General features: G+C 47.3%; 2 protein-coding genes across 12 annotated transcripts in view; one reads left to right on the plus strand and one right to left on the minus strand.

Annotated features, from left to right (window-relative positions):
* Nucleotides 1-19,836, plus strand: part of LOC149354059 (uncharacterized) — a 66,643-nt gene that overhangs the window by 21,826 nt on the left and 24,981 nt on the right. For 7 of the 11 annotated variants that reach the window (XM_089583030.1, XM_089583025.1, XM_089583027.1 and 4 more), the window contains 3 exons: nucleotides 7,629-7,737; nucleotides 9,716-9,790; nucleotides 17,550-17,665. The gene's annotated coding sequence lies outside the window, so the exon portion shown is untranslated. The remainder of the gene's footprint in view (nucleotides 1-7,628; nucleotides 7,738-9,715; nucleotides 9,791-17,549; nucleotides 17,666-19,836) is intronic. The other 4 variants (XM_089583028.1, XM_089583023.1, XM_089583029.1 and 1 more) reach the window with 2 other exon arrangements.
* Nucleotides 1,800-4,797, minus strand: LOC149354060 (uncharacterized). Its single transcript, XM_089583018.1, has one exon. It carries the CDS (start codon nucleotides 4,308-4,310, stop codon nucleotides 2,379-2,381), a length of 1,932 nt encoding a protein of 643 aa, XP_089439144.1. The 5' UTR covers nucleotides 4,311-4,797; the 3' UTR covers nucleotides 1,800-2,378.

Below are 19,836 nucleotides of genomic sequence, written 5' to 3' on the forward strand. Positions count from 1 at the left end.
ACCTCACCCCCGGGGAGAAAGATCGTGAGCAACCTAGGATTACATGATAGAATTCCGGAAAGAAACGCGGAGGCAAAATTACAGATTGAAGTTAGAAAATTACTCACTATTAAACCACTTCCAAAAAACATGCACCCTGCTTTTCACGAAGGCAGGAGGAGAGCCAGAGCAAAGGCCCTTGAAGCCAAGCTCGAAGGCTCAGAATACACAACCTATGTAGACGCGGCGGAATACGAAGGAGGCGACTCCTTTGTGGTCGTGGCTGTGAACGACTCGGGTCAAACATTAACGGCCAGTTCGGTCAAAACAAAAAACTCAGGGACAGCGGAGGAGGCGGCTATCGCCATGGCAATGGCCAGCACCAAAGCAGTCACCATAATTAGCGACTCCAAGGTGGCTATCAGCAATTTTGCGTGGGGTATGATCTCCCAGGAGGCAGAACGAATCTTAAGACATAAAGACTGGGACCAAAGAGAGGTGGAACTAATATGGGTCCGGCACACTCGGGGAACAGGGGAAACGAGTTGGTTCACAGTATAGCTCGAGGTTATGTCAGCCGAGCAGTGAGCCGGGTTGAGTCCCCAAATTTCACGAGAGATGCATTCATATCATTTCACGAATACACCAATCAGTTTAAACTGGAAAGGAGGATCTATCCGCCACCAGACAAAAAGCTCGACAAAAGCCAGGAGGTAACGTGGCGTCGGCTCCAGACGCGAGGCTTCTTTAGCCCGTCAAGACTAGCACACATGTATCCAACACAATACAACGCTACTTGCAAACAATGCGGCGAGATAGCCGGATATGACCACATTTTATGGAGCTGCAAAAAGGCGCCGCCACCGGTGGACCTACTACCAGTCCCTTCTCTAGAGCGGTGGGAGGCTATACTGGCCAGCTCAGACCCGTTGACGCAAGTCCGGGCCACTGAGTGGGCTCACAAGGTCGCCAAGAGCCATGGGCTCGAAGCCACCTAGTATAATGCCCACTAGGGCTCAGTGCTGACAACAAACGTTTTCCAATCCAATCCTTGGCCTCAGCGCGGAGTGCCAGACCGGTGATGCTGGTGCTGAGTTCGTGATTGTGGACATGAAAGTTTTAAACAACTTTTTAGCGCAAGCTAAGTGCGGGACCTGCGGCGCAGGAAGTTGACTTTGAGGAAGGCGCCCTGCGTTTGCGCAAGGCTAATGGACCTCATCTAAAGAGCACTAATACGAGAAGCTCACAAGGCGGCACAAAACGGGAGCAACTAAAGATTACAGTCCTGGACTGCTATGGAGACGTTCTCCAGCGGCACAGGGCAGCGTGCTGCCTAACATCCAGGCGGTTTTTCTCAAAGACAGAGTAGAAGAACGGTCCTTTTCAGGACCATCCAACTGCTTGCCATGGTGGGGGCTCGGATCTCTTTGGCTCCAGACCTCTAGGTCCCTCAGAAAACAGTTTTCAGGATTCCAAATATTGCCTTTAGAGCTCAACACCCTAGCCCTGCACTCCATTGTCAGTAAAAAAATGTACTGATAACTTCGTGAGAAATCATTTTTTTTACAACTTCATCACACTTTCACCTTCGACATTCTTTTTTAATAATGTTTCCTCGGATGGAATAAGACACTTTTTGTTTTGTTTTGTAGGAAAACAGATAGGGAACATCTAAATAAAATACGTTGTTGAAGATTCCCCACAAAATTTCCTGTAGTCAGTGTCAAAACTTTAAATGCGATTTTCTCAGCTTCGCGCTTCTTGCCAATGTCACTAGCCTTACGGAACTTTTCATTCTGTTTTTGTGGTCCAAGCTTAAGGGGGGACACTGGTCTTAAAGCTATTTTCTTTGTTTTTTGACAGATTTTAATGAGAATGCACAGACTTGCTTAATTTTTTATGCTGATTTCAAATATGCATTTCTTTTTACTTTAGGCCAATTAGATTTCCAGATAATTAACAATTAATGTCCATTGTTTGAGGCCCAAATGACAAAATAATGGCTTCATCAAAAATTGATTGCAAGGCATGGTTAGATAGCCAGAAGAGTGAATTGTGAAATGTTGAGAGCAGTTTTTTGATATGTCAATTATTAATCTTTTTACAGCCTTCTGAACTTCATCATACAAAATGTGTGTACCACTTAACAGTAAATTAATCAAAACAATTAATTTTTAAGGTTAAAATGAAGAAATCTGCTCCCAACATTTCACACAGCATACATTAGGCTTTCCATTGCAAAAAAAATTTCAGTTCTATGTGACCTGGTTGCTGAGATATCAAGGCCGCAAGACTGCTAGTAGTCGACAATATGCATTTTGAGAAAAGTGCAATAAACAAGCAAGAGACAGTTTAATAAATATTGGCAGGTGCAGTGAGATTTTTACAACAGGAAATGGCTAGTAGCCTCCAGGGATGTAGTCCTTCTGCTTCCTACTGTCCAGGTGCCGCTTCCTGAGGACTCCTTGAACATTCTCAGCAATGGAATGTTTTCGAGCACATTTTTGCTCTCGGCGCTGGTCCTTCTCGGCCATTCTTTTTGTGCCCCTTGCGTTCGTATTGAGGCCTAGCTCCTTTAATATCGCTGCAGACGTTTTTTCGCTGCCTGCATTAAACCGCATCACTGCCTCTGCCACGGCAGCTTCAACAGTAAACTTTGATGCGTGGCGCTCCTTGGGTGCCAAGGCCCATATTAGGGAATGAAGGCTCTCGTTACTGTTTTGGGTTTTACCCCTATGGCACCGCTCCAACAGCTTCCTTTCCGACAGCCGCTCATAAACAGGGAGCAGAGCTTTAGAAACATGAGGTGGGATATTGTAGCGGTGCTTTGGAGCAGGTTCCCCTCGGGCTGCTGCCGCATTGTGTCGGCACCAAGAGTCCAGTCCCAATGGGCAGAGGCTGTGGTTTGGTACCTCATCAGTAGAGGTAATGTGATGGTAGGTGGCCATCACAGCCTTCTGAGTTGCTTCCACATCTCCATTATGAGATTTCAAAGCCCAGGCATAATAGGAACTTAGTTTTGTGATCAGGTTGCCTGTCAATTTCCCCTTGCCTCCAAGGTTCTCGGTACCTTTGTGCTTAGACAACAAAGTACGCAGGGCTGTTCCCATACGTTTCTGTACGTGGTTGATACAGTCTTCCTTCTGCACTTTGATGTATCCATACACATCAGCCTCTTGCACTGCTAGAAAGGCCCGACTGTCACCATCTGAAAGCATTGTCGTATAGCGAAGCCCATACTTCTCCAAAGACCTTTCAAAAAGTATAACAGCTGCCTCAACCTCCATCTCTCCAGCCTTTTTTTCGGTGTTTTTTTGGCATAGGTGCCCAGCCCTCCAGGACTGGTAAGATGGGTCATCTTCTTTCGGACCTCGCTCGCAGCCGGCACAGAAGTTGCACAACACAACGTAATCAAGCACGAGTCCTGTAAAAAGTTCGATGACGGTGCCCACACCTATGTGGGATGTGTGGCCGCGTGTCATCCAAGTACCGTCGTATGACACTGCGATATTGCCGGCGTTTCCAAAGTCGAGTTCATTATAAAGTTGTCGAACTGACCGCGCACTCTCTTCTGTCACTTCTTTGGCCGCACGGGCTGCTGCAGGCGTCAACTTTTTCTTCACGTAGCCTTGCCACGTTTTAGTGTGAAGACCGCGATGGGATATGTTGAGTGACGAGAAAATGTCATTCAGAGCTGTCTGCTGGTTCCCAGTGCTCTGCATTGCACGCGCAGTGAGCACATTCACGACGAAAGGATTGGCTTTCTGACTGCCACATACCCGCGGCGAACTCCATGTAGACGATGTGTCCCCGCAGTTTGCGCACTGAAGAAGAAGTTTAACGGCGAGGCCGTATTCCCGCTCACCTTTTGCGAAGCTAACGTCGTCGCAGCCGCACGTTTTACACTTCACTTGTTGCATCGCACTGTTGAGCGATTCGAGGCAAACGATCGTGAAGCTTGCCTCGTCGCGCGGACAGTCCGCCGAGCTGTCGTCGCGGAAACAAGCAGACTTCCTCTTCGTCGCTGGAGTTGAGGCGAGTTCCTGGAGTTTTTTTTTAGTTTTCATATTCCTTTCAAGCAAATCTGACGGCTCGAGCATCACTGTATCGCGGCGGATGCGGGCGCTGCCGCTAGCGGCTTCCCGTGCTTCGGAGCGACTTAGGCCTAGCTGCGCAGCCTCGCCGACTCGATCGCTCGGCGCAGGAGTCTCGTCACTGTCGGCGCGCACAGTTGGAGCATGGCGCCTCTTGAAGTTATCGATGAGCGACTTCTTCCTTTTCTTGGCACCAAATTTTTGCTTTGAATGCACCTTGCGAGCGGAACCAGGCATCGTAGCGCGTTTCGTGTACTGCACGGTCAGGCACAAAAGACGCGTCTCCCCGCGGCTCGGGCGCGCCGAGCAGACGCTGCCAGCCAGCTCCGCCAATCGGATAACGACCAGGTGTCACGTGCGCCGCGACAGCCAATAGGATTTCGAGTGCCACCTTTTTTTTTTGGTATTTTCTCGCCAACCAACGGGCGAAAAGAAGCAGCACTGGCGGGAAATTGAAGGCAAAAGGCGGCTCTTTCAAATGCAACCAAGATGTCTACGGTGCCGCGCATGGAACGGACGCTACGCATCGCGGAAAACTGCCGTTTCGGCGCAGATTTCAGCTCAGATTATGGCGACACGGATTATATAAATTGGTATTATGACCAAAATACTGGACTTAGAGGTGAGAAATTTAACAGATAGGTAGATAGATAGCTGCTGATTTCGAAAATAACATTTTCAGAAAACCGATTTTTTCGGCATTTTTCGGCCCGAAAGACCCGTGTCCCCCCTTAATAAATTTTACACCGTTGAATTCAGAAAGAATTGAACTGTGGAGCTATGCTATTTTTATGTGGCTAAGTTGAACACACCAAATTTTGCAGACAATAATACCAGCTAATTATATTCCAGAATTGTGATGCATCGACATAATTGAACATTTTTATATGATGATGTACCTTAATAACAATATAAATAGCGTAGCTCCGCATGGCAGGTCTTTGGCTACATTTTAATCGTAACCAAAAAATATTGAGGGAAAGTGTCTTAATGACCCGTAAGAAATTACCTAATTATGCTTCAGTTATTTTCTTATACGTTGAGAACTAATTGAGATAAGCTGAAACTAATTACATTTTTGAAAACAGGAGGAAGAAATACATATGCACACCAAATTTGATTACAATATCTCTAATAATAAAAATTTTCGTTTTAAGACCAGTGTCTCCCCTTAATAAAAAAGGGGTCAAGGGCACCAAGGACAACTTCATCTGTCCTGGCCTCTGGGATCCGTGCCAAAAAACTGTCAACACTTCGCAGTTTACTTGCAGAATCGATTGGTGATCGCAACACCGGTGTAAATTTTGAAAGTGTTTTCTAGGTTATAAAAGCCCAGTTTTCAGTGAAAATGAAGGCGAATTCTAGAGGGTCGTGTACTGTGCGATGTCAGTGCACGTTAAAGAACCCCAGGTGGTCGAAATTTCCGGAGCCCTTCACTGCGGCGTCTCATAGCCCGAGTCGCTTTGGGACGTTAAACGCCAGAAACCATAACCATAAACCGGAGTCTTTCTTTTTGGAGCACGGTAATCGATCGGTGCAGTTTCCTTTCGGCACAGATCTCGGAGGCCAGACTACACTGCCCTTCACTTGATTACAATATGTCTTCAGTGTTCCTTTGACAGTGGTGCATTGCGTGGTTGAATTCATTTCTGGAAACCTTAGTGTCAGTCACAGGGTCACAGCTGAGGTGAATTGCAGGTGTGCTACAAATTCATAAAGTTCCCTGGAGTGCGCCATATACGGCATTGAGAGTTCTAAATTGCAGGCATCTCCTGCACCTGTGCCTTGCACACAGGTTCTCGATCCCAAAACGACAAATCCAAACTACGTTTCACACAGAAGCAGGCAACGCTGCCAAAGCTGGCACGTCTGTTCATGCAGGTCGAGTCCGCGCCCAAAAAATAGTTCACCATACGACCCAGGTGAACACAAGCATATTTCATTGCAACAAATCTGGGGCACTGCCACTGGCAGCCTCCTCCGCTTAGTTCTACCTCTTAACACATTTTAATCCTGAGACTCGAGAATTTGGGAAGCAAGGCTGATATGCGGCTGGTAGGGAGAATCGCTCAGCCTCCATCCGCGCCTAAAAAGTAGTCCACACTCGATGAAAATTATGGACACAGGCCCCGAACGCTGACCGCCTCATGGGTATAACCATGATTTTCAGTGCTACCATTTCGCTTTATGTATTTCGCTCTTTGTTTTCATCCAAGCACAGGCGCTTCGAGTAGAACGAATGTTAAGAGGCGGAGCAACATGGATTCGCGGATGCTCTACTTCCGCAGCTTCTGCAGCGTTGCCTGCTATCTATGAAAGAAACGGAGGATCTATGTGGGGCATATGGAAGTGAGCTCATAACTTTCTGTTGCGCGAAACTTGAAATATCTAAGAAAAAGGCATTTTACCCAGTTTTTTGTCGAGCTCATTATCTTTGGAAGACTTGACTTCAGGAGAATATGCCATAGTAGATCCTTCATGTGCCTTAAGGTTCCTAAAAGAAATGTATTGAATAAATTGTAGGTGCCTTAATTCCAATTCTAACGCGTGTCTGTTCTTACCGCGCTTTCAGATGTGCATCCGATTGTTACGCGCATGCTACTTCGAATTTCATTTTGAATTCAGTATTGGAAACTTCTAGTCCTTTGAGAGAACTGAAATTTGTCATCCTGTGTCCAATGTGTGATAGTCATAGCTGCCTGTGTACCTGAAACCCTGTGAAACGATAAGTAGCTGAATGCATCGCAAACCCATGCTTCAAACTGTGGACTTGCTTAGATTCACCTCTTAGGCATGAACGTCAGCTTCTTTTTTTTTATAATGCAAATTTCGGGCGGTGCACAAATTTTTGTGAACATGAGATTTGTGTCAATCTTTCTTGTAGCTGGGGCTTTTTCTGATGCCCTCAGGAGTGCAAAACTTAATACAATCCCGGTATATCGAACAATTGTAGCGGCACTCCCGCGGGGAGTTGCCGTCCGCAGAGACGTGTTCGCGGCATGGCATTGGACGCCTTCCGACAGCGTTGGCACAGTGAAACCACATGAAGAAGTAAACGCGTGGTTTGCTAGCCTTCAGTCTCCCATATTCTGTTACCATGCGACACCGCTGTCGTGTGGTAAAGGGAACTTTCGGTGCACAGCTCTTTGTGGTGAAAAACCAACCTGTCTGGCCGAACAAAGCCTGGCAGCAGCCCTCGCCTGGTGTGCTTCGCTGCTGATTGGAGCTGCGGAAATTATCTGTATCTTAATTTTAATGAGAGATTATTCAATTTATAGTGTGCTGTCAACACGATTAGACCTCTTATGACAGGCAGTTAATAATTTCAAAGTGCAGTCTGCTGCGGCTGCCATGTGCTAGGCCTATTGAGTGGCGTGCTGCCAGCATGCTGGCGGGTGGCGTGGTGCTGCAAGAAGCATGTCACTGGTGTGGACGCAGTGCATCCTTGAGTCTGTTTCACCATCCCCTCAGAGTCCGGCATATCCGGGACAGACTGTATGGCCTGTCATCTCGGACACAGTCCAATTCTTTCCCTTCTCTCTCTCTTGGTTGCAGTTTCAGCTGCTATTCATCGATTTTGGCTACGAGGACCGGGTGTGCCTGTGAGAGCTGAGAAGCGTGGACAGTCTAGGCGACTTCATAGTGCGCCTTCCATACCAGGCATGTTTTCAGCCCGTTTTACTACGTCAGCTGTAAAGCCTTGCGACCAAAAAGCCGCTGTCTCTGTCCCCAAAGCTTTCCACCTTCTTCCACTTTCCAAAAGGTCATCTCCCACAGTCCAGAAGAGGCTTGTGCGAATATTCTATTGAATAGTAAAGTAATCAGTATTCAGTTCGATCAGAATGTTTGGTATTTGAAGGTATCGAGAGTATTCGTCTCAAGCGAATGTTTGTGGAGGGCCACTTCGTATGGCATTGCTTGTTGCGATGCTTGCAGTATGTCGCCATGTACGGGGCACGGATCCTGCAGAGGCCCCTCTTGAGGCTTTTTTTTTATATGCGGCCCCTCAACACCGGTGATGGTAAAGTAAACTGGTTGATGTACTATTTCTTACGTGATGGCACTGCAGTGCGCACCCAGCTAAAAGCCCCAACCGCAGAGCGACACAGTCGCATTTACCGCCAGCATTGTGATGCACAGTTTTGTTGCCTTCGACCGCCACTTGCAACTTCCATGCCTTCCTCTCGCATGCAGTCAGGCTGACTCAAGTGCCAACCAGACTGCTGTAAAAGGTAAAACGGGTGGGGGGGTCAATGAATAGTTGGCAATGTACAGTATTATATGGCACATTATTGCCTTTGTAGAGCTTTTACGATGGTCTCGAAAACAATTTGTGTAATTTTTGCACCCTCTTTTTGAAGCCGCAGAGAAAAAAGTGCTCAAATTATGAGAGTAAATACTGTAGTTGCTTTGAAATTATTTCAAGAAAAGTACCAATATTCGCACAAGCTTACTCCAGAATCCTGCTAAAGCAGGCTTGCCAGACCGAAAACAGTTGAGTGTAGTAGGGAAAGCAGTAAAGGGCAAACAGATGAAGAACTGGATAGCTCGAAACAGCGAGTAGTGAGGGCGTGGTGGTGATGGTGGCTGCTGCTGTGTAAAGAGGCTGCGTGCATTAAAGTATTGTAGTCGGTTTGCTCTGTTGTTGCTTATCTGAAACATTGCTTCGTAAATAACGTCTGCGTATGCGCTGCTTTTGTCCTGAACGTGAAATCTGCGTTTTTTTGGAAGTCCCTCGTCCTATGCGAGGAGCGAATAGTTCGAGGTTCGTGAGAGATTGTTGGGAGTTCTCGAGCTTTCACCTCTCGTGATATTCATATAAGTAAATACTGCCATTCCTACTGATGTACATAACATCAGTGGCATAAAAATGACAGCTATCACATAACATCATGAAAAATCCTTAAATTGCGATTTTTTGCGCAGTCGCGGTAAAATACGGGTCTTGATTGTAAATTATTTAGTGGTTGTAGGCAAATGTCAGTGGGTGATCTGTGTATATTCGTCTCAAAGCATCATTTTCACTGAAGGAAAAAAGAATTAAATTGTGTAACCGCACATTCAAACATTTAGAGAGGCGTGGCAAAAACCAATCTCACTCTCTCCAGTTTAACGTCCCTAAATGACACTTAAGCAATAGATGCCATAGTGGAGGACTCCAGAGTAATCACCTAGGGTTATTTGATGTTATTGCGCTGTACACAGGTGCCCCTTGCATTTCTGTATGATGTCAGCGCATGTTAAAGAACCCCAAGAAGTCTAAATGAACCTGGAGCCTCCACTGAGGTGTCCCTCATAGCATGTGTGCCACTTCGGGACATTTATTTGAAGTGGTTACTTATTTATTGTTTTCGCCACGGCTGTTTTGAAAATGTGCAGTTATTTATGATAGAAACGTGCCTTAACAAGTATCAGCAATGTGCAGCAAAAGGTCGTTGAAATTTTTGAACTATTATGATCTTCACGAATGTGCAATTTAAAGAAAATCAATTAGGAGCCACTGCGTGTCATCATTGACACCAGTGTTTTGTGTGGCTCCATACAGCACCATTAACCTTGTCTGTTTGGTACGGGTCTTAAAATGTGAATGTTATAATGCCTGTTTCTACCTAAACTAAATGCATCTCTATTCACACAGACAGTTGCAGACATGCAAGAGTCTGTGGGAGTTCCTCGTCATTTCAGACTGACCCCAGACAGAGAGCTCCTTGCAGCAGGTAACAGAACTTGATGTGGACTGCGATGAGGAAGCAGTCAGGTTGAGATCAGCCTGTTTTATTGCTCAAAAAAATTCTGCGACACCCTGCCTTCTTCCATTAGGCGTGAACATAACGAAACACCCCCTCGTCACGTTCAGAACTGAGGATTGGGCGGGCGGCATTCAGGGCATCCCAGTGAGTGAGTGAAGAAACTTTATTTCCGCCAGAAGAAGACCGGTGCCCCTCCGGGTCTGCACGCAGGCGTCCGGGGAGGGGCAGCGTCACAGCTGGAAGACTAGCAACGGTATAGTCGCGCAGCTTCTGCTGCCAGGCGGGTAGCGTATCGTTGTATGCTAAGGTCGGCACTTCTGAGTATGGTCTCCCATTCCTCTGCATTATTGATTCTGCCATATCCTGGGGCACTGGGGCATCTCCATAGTATGTGTTCGAGTGTAGCGGTATGCCCGCAGAACTCGCACACCTCCGCATCCTCCCTCGTGTCACCTCCTGTCCAGCTCCTCCAGAGCGGGGATGCGAAGTTTCTAGCTTGGAGTCTTCTCCAATCATAGGCCTCAGCCGAGCTAAGCGATCTATCCGGAGGAGGATAGATCCTTTTGTTCTTTTTCTGAATGTCTGTGATGCTATTAAAGGTATTTGTTTCTTTAGTGCTGATTTCGTGTGAGGTGTCCACGGCTCCCCGGGGTAAAGAGGAGCGGGCGAGCCTGTGGGCGGCCTCGTTTCCAACCAGACCCGAGTGGGCTGGGGTCCAGATAATTAGAATATTGTGGGCTGGGATAAAGTCTTTTAGATATTTAGCCGCCATTTCGTGGATGCGTCCCTTGCTGTAATTTCTAATTGCGGCTTTGCAGTCGCTTACTACGTATTTGGTACCTGGCTGAGTTAGAGCGATCGCTATTGCAACCTCCTCCGCCACAAGGGGTTTTAAGTCAAGGTGTCTTACAACGCGCAACGTTCTGCCTGAGTCCCCGACGGCTACGGAGACGGTGTCTCCTAGCGTGCCTACCGCGGCATCAGTGTAGGCCACGGTTCCCTGTGGCATCTTGCCTAGCTTAGCAGTCAGCTGTGCGACCCTGCTTTTCCATCTGCCTTTGCCGTGGATGGGATGCATGTTTCTAGGTATGGGAGCGATAATAAGATGCTCTCTTATTTCTCTTCCCAGATCTGTTCTGGTGTTCACTGTGCTATCTACGGTTGCCCATTTCGCTAGCTCTAGGTATTTCCTTCCTGCGGGTGTGGATGTTAGCCTTTCGATTTGCGATGTTCTAACCGCTTCAGTCAGTTCTCTCCAATTGTTATGCAGGCCCATTTTCTCCAGTATATCATTGGACGTGGAAATGGGCAGCCCTAGCGCTCGTTTGACACATTTTCTGATGATTGTGTCTTATGCCTTCATCGTTAGCAGGATATGCTACGCAACCCCATTCCTGAAAGTAAACAAAACCGAAGAAAAGGGCATCCCAGCTTGCCCGTGCAAAAAGCAAAACAATGTTCAACAGTCTAGCAAGGGAACAGCACTTCACAATTGGTAGCAAAGTTCTGGAAGTGGTAAGGGAATACGTCTACTCTTCTAAAGACAGGTCTACTAAAATAATACGTCTAGGCCAGGCAGTGGCTGCTGGTTCGCATTATGAGGTGGAAATGAATGGAAGAATAAGAATGAGGTGGAGCGTATATGGCACATTCTCTCAGAACATGAATGGCAGTTTACCAATATCCCTCAAGAGAAAAGTGTACAATAGCTGTATCTTATTGGTACTCACCTGTGGGGCAGAAATGTGGAGGCTGACAACGAGGGTTCAGCTTAAGTTATAGACAACGCAGCGAGGTAAGGAAAGAAAAGTGATAGGTGCACCATTAAGAGACCGAATGCGGGCGGAGTGGGTGAAGGAACAAACGCGGGTTAATGACATCCTAGTCGAAATCGAAAGGAAGAAATGGGCTTGGGTAGGGCGTGCAATGCGAAGGCAAAATAATTGCTGCCCCTTAAGAGTGGATCCCAAGAGAGGGCAGGCGTAGCAGGGGGCTGCTGAAACTGAAACACATGAAACTGCAGCGTTATTGATTATACTTCCGAACTAAAAAAAAAGGCTGGAATTGTGTGTGTACAACTTTTCGAAAATTGATTGGCTAGGTATGTTGGTAATACAAAAAATACAAGCAAAATAAAAATGAGCCGCTGCACTGAGGCTGAAGTTGATTACAAAACAAGAGTCAAATATACAAGACTTTGCACATATTCTTAGCTACCATTCTTCCGATTTTCAGCTTTGTACATACAGTCAAGCCCACTTATAACAATATTCAAGTGCCATGGAAATACAGTAAAAGCTCGTTAATTCGAACTTCACGGGACCGGGAAAAAAGTTCGAATTATCCGATGTTCGAATTATCGAATGGCCGCGAAAAAACCGACAAGAACTATTTGCATTACGGTATATGTAGGGTATTTACTCGCATAACGAACCCACTCAAATAATGACCCCCCCCCCCCTTGATTTTCGCCTAAGAATCTAAAAAAAAAAAGCGTCAGTCGTTAACGCTTCCCTCCGTTTGGCACCGTCACGGCCCACAACGCATTTCTTGGCGGCGCGCCAAGATGCTGCGCAGCGATAACCACTTATCCCTGCGCAGCATCTTGGCGCGCCGCCAAGACTGTACCAAACGGAGGGAAGGAAGCGTTAACGACTGACGCTTTTTTTTTTTTTCAGATTCTTACGCGGGGGGGGGGGGGGGGGGGGGGGGGGGTAGCTCCAGCAAGGGGGAAGCGAACTTTGGCAGAGTGCCAGCGCTTGTTCGGTTGTGCAAGCCCTCGTTTTCAGTATGTTCGCCTTATGTGCCATGGGCGATTGGGGCGGACGCCGTCTACTGCCACTCAAAAGCGGGCGTCTTGTTCGCGGCTGAGCGCGTGCTTCCGTTGGCTATCAACCGATGGGTGGAAGCATGGACGACACTCGCAAAGAAAAAAAAAGTTTTTCGCTCATAATTTGTAGCGCCGGTCCGAAGTCATAGCCTTCATGGGCGTTGGCTGGAACTGCGCTGACAGTGCTTATCCGTATTTTCGAATTAACAGGGCTCGAATTAACGAGTATTTAGATGCGAGTTCCGGAGGTTGCGCGGAAAAGAGGGTAGGCAGCCGCCAGCGCGGTCGCCAACCCCTACCATCCGGTGCGGCCGGGCCACCGCACCGGTGATGGTGCCATTTAAGCTTTACCCACTTTTCCAAGGTTTTATCTAGTTCCATCTTCTGTTCCCGTTTAAAACGTATGCAGCTAACTAGTATGCGGAGGAGGTGCTTTTTTTTTTTTTTTTTGGCCACATGCTGTGTGCCAAGCCGCCCAGACGCGGTGGCGCGTAGGTCGAATTATCCGTAAGGGAGCCGACTCGCTTTCGAATTAACGGGCTTTTTTATACACAGATCTCTATGGAGCTTGGCCGGACCAAGTAGTGTAGTTCGAATTATCCGAAGATTCGAATTATCGAGTTTTGAATTAACGAGCTTTCACTGTACCATTGTTATAACCAATACAGTTAAACCTCGATATAATGAAGTCGTAAAAATCGGCACTTTACTTCGTTATAATGAAATTTCGTTGCATCGAAATTTCGTACCTAGCATGCGGAAACATTACCAAATCACTTGCCAGTTGTAAGCACTCATCCTTTATTTTCTCTGAAAGTAATCAGTGACTTTCTTTTGCGTCTGCTTTGCAATCAGAGATGGCCTCACACTGCGTTCATAGGCCCACAAGGATTGCATTGCATCTTGCTGCCCAATCGAACTCGCGTGGCGCCGCAGAACATCAATTGCGTCAAGCACTTCGCGGCTGCTCGGGGCATCGTTGTCTTCAGCATCGATATCGCTGCCTGGGTCCTCCTGCGTGCTTCCTAGCACATCCTGCACGATGGAGTCGTCGGTAACTTCCTTGGTGGCAACGACGCAAGAGTCGGCGTAGAGGAAGTCTTCCAGAGCGACACCGTCAGGAACGGCCCCGTCACTCTCCAGGCACCTCCATGCTTCTTCAAGGCCGGCTTGATCGCCTTCCTCGCCATCGAATGGAGCCCTTTCATTAGCCTCCGTGCTGTTATTGTCTTCGGAGGCACTCGCTGCTGCAGCCACGCCGTTCTCAAAACCGGCTTTCCGGAAGCAGTTCTTGATAACTTCCTTTGATGTCGCCTTCCACGATGCGGAAAACATCTCTAAGGCTTGAAAAATATCCACCTTAGTGGGGCGTTTTAAGCGGAGATTGAGCAGCAGCTTGTCAATCAACCGGCGACGATACGCACACTTCACACTGTTGATGACTCCTTGGTCGAGCGGCTGAAGCAGCGACGTGCAGTTCGGTGGAAAAAACCGTAGCTCGACATTGGTAAGCTCCAAGTCGTCTACGTGATGGGCGGAACAATTGTCCACCAAGAGGCACACGCTGCGGCCGCCACTCTTCATATCCTTGTCGAACGCCCGGAGCCAGTCACGGAAGATGTCGCGGGACATCCACGCTTTCGTGTTAGAAGTGTACTCCACTTCCAGCTTCCGAGCGTTTCTGAAGCACTGCGGCTTCTTGCTCTTGCCAATCACAAGTGGCACTCTCTTATCACTGCCATCCATGTTGGTGCACAGCAGAGCAGTTATGCGCAGTTTACTTTGTTTGCCACCATGGCAGCGATCACCTTTCAGTGCTAGCGTCCGATTCGGTAGCATCTGATAAAAAAATCCAGTTTCTTCCGCGTTGTAAACGTCCGATGGCTGGTATCGCGTCAGTATTGCTGGCATTTCCTTCTCCAGCCAACTAGCGGCTTCAGGCGCGTCAGCCGACGTTGACTCCCCGCACAGCACCCGTCCGACGATCCCGTACCGGGCCTTAAAACGGTGGAGCCAACCACTGCTTGCCTTGAATGAATCCTTCTCGAGCAGGCAACCGAAATCCTTCGCTTTTTGCTGCAAAATTGCGCCACTTACCGGCACATTCTGCGCTCTGGCGTCCATGAACCAGGCGAACACAGCCTTATCTACGTCTTGATACGTAGCAGGCTTCAATCGCTTACGTTGGGCGCTCGTTCCACACTTCACTGAGCTGAGGATAGACTCCTTGGCTTTCAAAATTGTTGAAAGCGTACTCATGGATATGTTGAATCGAGCCGCTACGTCCTTCTTCTTTTCGCCTTTCGAAACTGCGTCCAGAATCGCCTCTTTTTGCTCAAGCGAAAGGGCTTTCCGCTTGCCACTCATGGCGGCGACGCACGCGGGCATACACGAGGGATACCAAAGCAACGCCTGCGAATTATCCAGCACGTGTGGTAGCAGCGAGTGAACAACGCGACAGCGCGGACAAGGAGTACGGCGGCGACGGTGGCCGCGCAAGTGCGCAAGCAATCACATGGGTTGGCAGATCCAATGAGAGACGGGCGTGTAAGCTGACGCATGCACAGCAAAGAAGCCTGAGAGGAGTGGGCGGGGGGGGGGGGGGGGAGGGGGGAAAGAAGAGGAGTGCGCCGTCGCCGGCCACCGAGCAAAAAAAAAAAGGCGGGCCCGGACGGGGGGTAAGAGAGAGGGTTGCTCTCTCTCTCCCGCTTGCTGGGAGCGAATTCCGCTAGCCCCATGAGGCCCATCCGCGTGGGTTACCCAAGTCACTCACGTTAGCACCGCTTTCCCCGCAGCCGTCATCGTCACGGCGACATTTTCCTTCCGGGCAAATTTTTTTAGGATACGCGACTTCGTTGTAATGAAATTGCAGCAATATTACTTCGTTATGTCGAGGCAAAATATACATGGTTTCCAATGGGGATTAAGTTAAATATGCCTTGTAACTTCGTTATATTGAGGATTTCGTTATATTGAAGTTCGTTATATCGAGGTTTAACTGTAATTGTTATAACAGGGTTGTGCCGAAAAAAAGAAAAGATGACAATCTTCAGGGCATTTATTGACAGTAAAAACCCGGAGAGGTTTGACTGTTCTAATGCTGCAAAAGCTCATTAATTCGAACTTCAGGGAACCGGAAAAATGTTCACCGTTCACCGATGACTAAAGCACCACCATCACTGCACCACCGGGAGCTTTGCGCACCTCCATGTCACAGGAATCAAGCTGGCTTTCCGGAAGTGATTCTCATGGGAAATTCAAGAAGCATGCAGAACTACGGGTGTGGTGACAGCTGACAAGAGAAAAACCGCTCTGGCTGCACGCACGCGCACTGCACCGACTGATTAGGGGTACGCATGGTGCACGTAGCCAATGCAGCAGCTCTTCTGATGCGATGACGCCTGCCCCTGGGACACGGGAAATTTGTGAAGCGGGTACCATGGGGAAGTTGTAGAAGAACAGCAGAAGATGGGACAACGTACGCGCTGCCGGTGCGAGCCATAGCTCAGAGTGTAAAAACAAAGAAAAACGCGTCTGCACATTTTTTTCTGCGAGCGGCGCACCCCTCAGAAACGTCAATAATGGACTGCTCCGCCAAGGCTCCCTACCATGCTCCCTACTTTCTTCTCTGCATGGGTCTTTTGCTCAGGGGAACGCATTCACGGGTTCTTTTGCTTTCGTGGCGTTGCTGTGCCAGCTTAGTCCTTTGGTCGGCCCCACACGCGCGCTTTTGTGTTGTAAGCATGGTTTTGCTGGCGTGGTTGTAGCATTTCCTTGTTTGTTTTTTTTCCATAATGGTTGACACTCAATTTCCAGATTTAATTGTTATAACCAATAATGTGCCTTGACAGCATTGCTATAAGCAGTTTATTTTACCATAGAACACATACCAAAGCTGATGGTGCCATGACTGACCATTGTTATATCCAATATATTGTTATAACCAGTATTGTTATAAGTGGGCTTGACTGTAATACACAGCACTTTCCGAGGCCTTCTTTCAAGGTAAAAATGAGTGCTGTGCTACTAGAGAAAGCAAGTCTCGTGAGGACGAGAACTGGAGATGACCTGGAATGGGCCGCACATTACACTTGTTCCAAGTTCTGTTCTTGTTTTTTATAGCAGAGATTACACTTCCCCCTTTTCTCCATTTGTTTATGGGGGGGGGGGGCTAGCTAGGTTCTATAAGTGAAAAGGCGTGGCACGGCTTTCCTCGCCATCATCATCGTAAAAGTGCTGCCACATTTGGTGAAATATACTTAGGCAGCATGTTCCGTAGGTAGCTAAATATTTTTGGAAAGCATCCTTTGCTGCGGAAGTTTTGCTGTGGTAACTATGGCTCTGTCATCGAACATGCCTGACATTCTTGGTCAGAAACTCTGAAAATTCGAAAATAATAGGGTACTGTTGTGGAAATATTCAAGTGATATTCCTCCGATATTTCCGTCAATCGCGGCGAACAGTTAAGACTGCCTTAAACCATCAGTGGGGAACGAAATTGACGGTAGCAAAGGCGTTGATGGAAAAAAAATAAATACAGATCTGCCATTGGATGATCTGTGGATATATTCATTGTTATTGTGAAATCTTGCATGATACGGAAAACTTGCGCGTTCATAAACGGTTTCCCTCTCAAAAATGCTTTTGTCCTCAGCTGCCGTAGCAGCCCCGTTCGATTCGAGTGATGTGCAGGAAACAACACTTGCGTTGCAAGTATTTTTCTGTGCACTGTGAGAAGCTGCTCACTAAACAATATTGATCCACCGCCCTCCATTACAAGGTGTCCAACGGCCAGGTGCTGCCTTTGGGCTTGGAAATGCAAATATTTGTTGCTGTAGTTGCCGTTGCATGTCAGATGTAACTATGCCCTTTGTACCACTTGTGCTCTTTGTGCAGGTAACTGCTCCAAGCCACAGACAGCGAACCTGCTGTCGTGGAACTCTTCAAGCGACACCCAGAGACCAGGCAGCTGACGTGCATCAACTCTGAGCTCTCCCGCGTGGCACCTTAATGTGAGTGTCGGTGTCGCACTCTGGGGGGGAAACGTAGAGTTGTGTGCGGTAAGTGTGTCAAGGCGCTGATTTAAAACGTTTTGCAATAGGTTTGGTAGCCTTGTTTGTAGATGAATGGCCACTCGGAGCGGTCAGTTTTTCTGTCATCCTCTTAACGCGGCTCAAAAACTCGCAGGACTCTCTTTGAATAAAATTTGGAGGGACCCTATTCATCAGAAGTTTCTTTTGCAAAAAGAGAGAGCAGAATGGAACAACATGAGCTCAGACTTCACTGCAAAAGAGTAAAAAAAAAACATTGTGAATTCTGTTGACAAGTTACTGAAAATTAAAGAAAAGGTAATTGTAAATCTGATGATACTTTTTCCACCTATAAACTACAGTGGAATTGGTCACTCAGCTGTGAAGGTAAAAAAAAAAAATTGGCATTTCTTTGCTTTAGCTTTCACAGCCGTTTTGCATCAGCGGTTGTACTCGAGAGGCCCTCCCCGTTGTTGACACGGCTGCTATTTCGTACGGGTCAGGTGCCCAGTCTACAATGCACCCTGCAATAGGAGGGATTTTTACTCTTTTGCTTGCCCCGCTGGTGATGCTTCCACTCTGGCCTCCTTCTGGAGCCCCATGCAAAATTCCCCAAGTGGGCTTTCCCCGCATATGACAGTTTATCGTAATTACCAGGCAGCTGGATGGAGCTCACGCTTGAAGAGTTGTGAACAGAGAGAGGGCTGTGGGTGCCAAGTATGAAACACAGCGTAGCAGGATAATAGGAGAAACCTTGCGCTTTCACGTTGTGATTGTTAGAACCGCCTCGGTGGTGATTCAGTGGTTATGGTACTCGGCTGCTGGCCAGAAAGACAAAAGAGTTCGACCTCGGCAGTGGCGGCTGAATTTCGATGGAGGCGAAATTCTAGAGTCCCGTGTACTGTGCTGTGCAATGTCCGTGCAAGTTAAAGAACCCCAGGTGGTCGAAATTTCCGGAACCCTTCACTACGTCGTCCCTCATAGCCAGAGTCGCTTTGGGACGTTAAACCCTATAAGCCAAGTTTGAAGCGGCTGGTTGGTTATATTGTTTTCATCAATTATGGTGTGTGGAGAAGCCCACTTGTGGAATTTGAACGAAGGCCTGCAGCATCTGTGACCAGCCCACACGGCGAACGACAGATTAGAGAAGGGATGGCTTTGTTCTTTTTTGCCGAAGGTTTGAAATTGATCTTCGGATAATTGGCCAGATGTTGTGGTTTTTAAACACAGTCCGATTTATGTAAGTTTGCAGTATTTGGTCGCTGCCAAGTCATTGAAACTTTTCTAAATGGTATTTGTTTTTTGGAGATTTTTTTTTACATTGTCTTAATAAACTATAAACTTTAGACCAGGGGATCCCCAACAGTCTTCATTGTATGCCAAGGGCCTTCACCTCACTCTTCACATTCGGTCATCAGAACTGTCACAACAGGTCTTTGCTGGTTGGGAATGGCTCCCCTGTGCTCTTTTTGCTGCTTCATTCACTTTTGTAAATATTTTTTTCTTGCCTTGGGCTGTTATTTAATCAATGCCCATCTCTCACTCATGCTCTCACCTCTAACCACAAAACAAGAATGCAGAAAACTGTCACAAGACAAACAAACGTTTCCTTGTATTCGCGTATTCGACTGGCTAGGCTTGGCACGGAATCACTTGACGTCTGATCGGCTTCATTGGCTATCTGCCGCTTCCAGCTCGTGCCAGCATAACTTGGAGTTTCTTTTTTTTTTAGGGAACGCCAGCCTTACTAGCCTAGTCAAGCTAAGGTAATGGGTGCTGAAATTTGACCTTCAAGTGGAAGAGCTGGTGGTGTGGCAGCCACATGACATATCTTCTCTTTTTCCCCCTGTCTTCCCTGGAAGAGGGTCTTAGAAATAAATTTTTAATAATGAAGTCACAGCCATGCTACCTTCAGGAAACATGTATTTTTGTGTGCTGATTCCAAATATGTAATTTAATTTTATGTACAACAAGCCCTTGTGCACTTTTGCAATATGTTAGGTAACTTTTGCTGAGAGTTTGAAAGAAATTCTACTGCAGGGAACTTGTTAAATTGCATGCCATTGGTTTCTCAAGTTATGCAAGTTATACATCAAGTTATGCAATAAGGCTAAAGTTATCATCCTGCCTGTTTTTGAAGGTGAGTTATAGGA

This window comes from Amblyomma mixtum, chromosome 3 (genome assembly GCF_055824585.1).
Source record: "Amblyomma mixtum isolate Tamu chromosome 3, ASM5582458v1, whole genome shotgun sequence".
Taxonomy (NCBI): Eukaryota; Metazoa; Arthropoda; class Arachnida; order Ixodida; family Ixodidae; genus Amblyomma; species Amblyomma mixtum.

Excerpts from the sequence above, each read along its gene's own strand:
- LOC149354060 (XM_089583018.1), bottom strand. The coding sequence starts at position 4,310 with ATGCCTGGTTCCGCTCGCAAGGTGCATTCAAAGCAAAAATTTGGTGCC.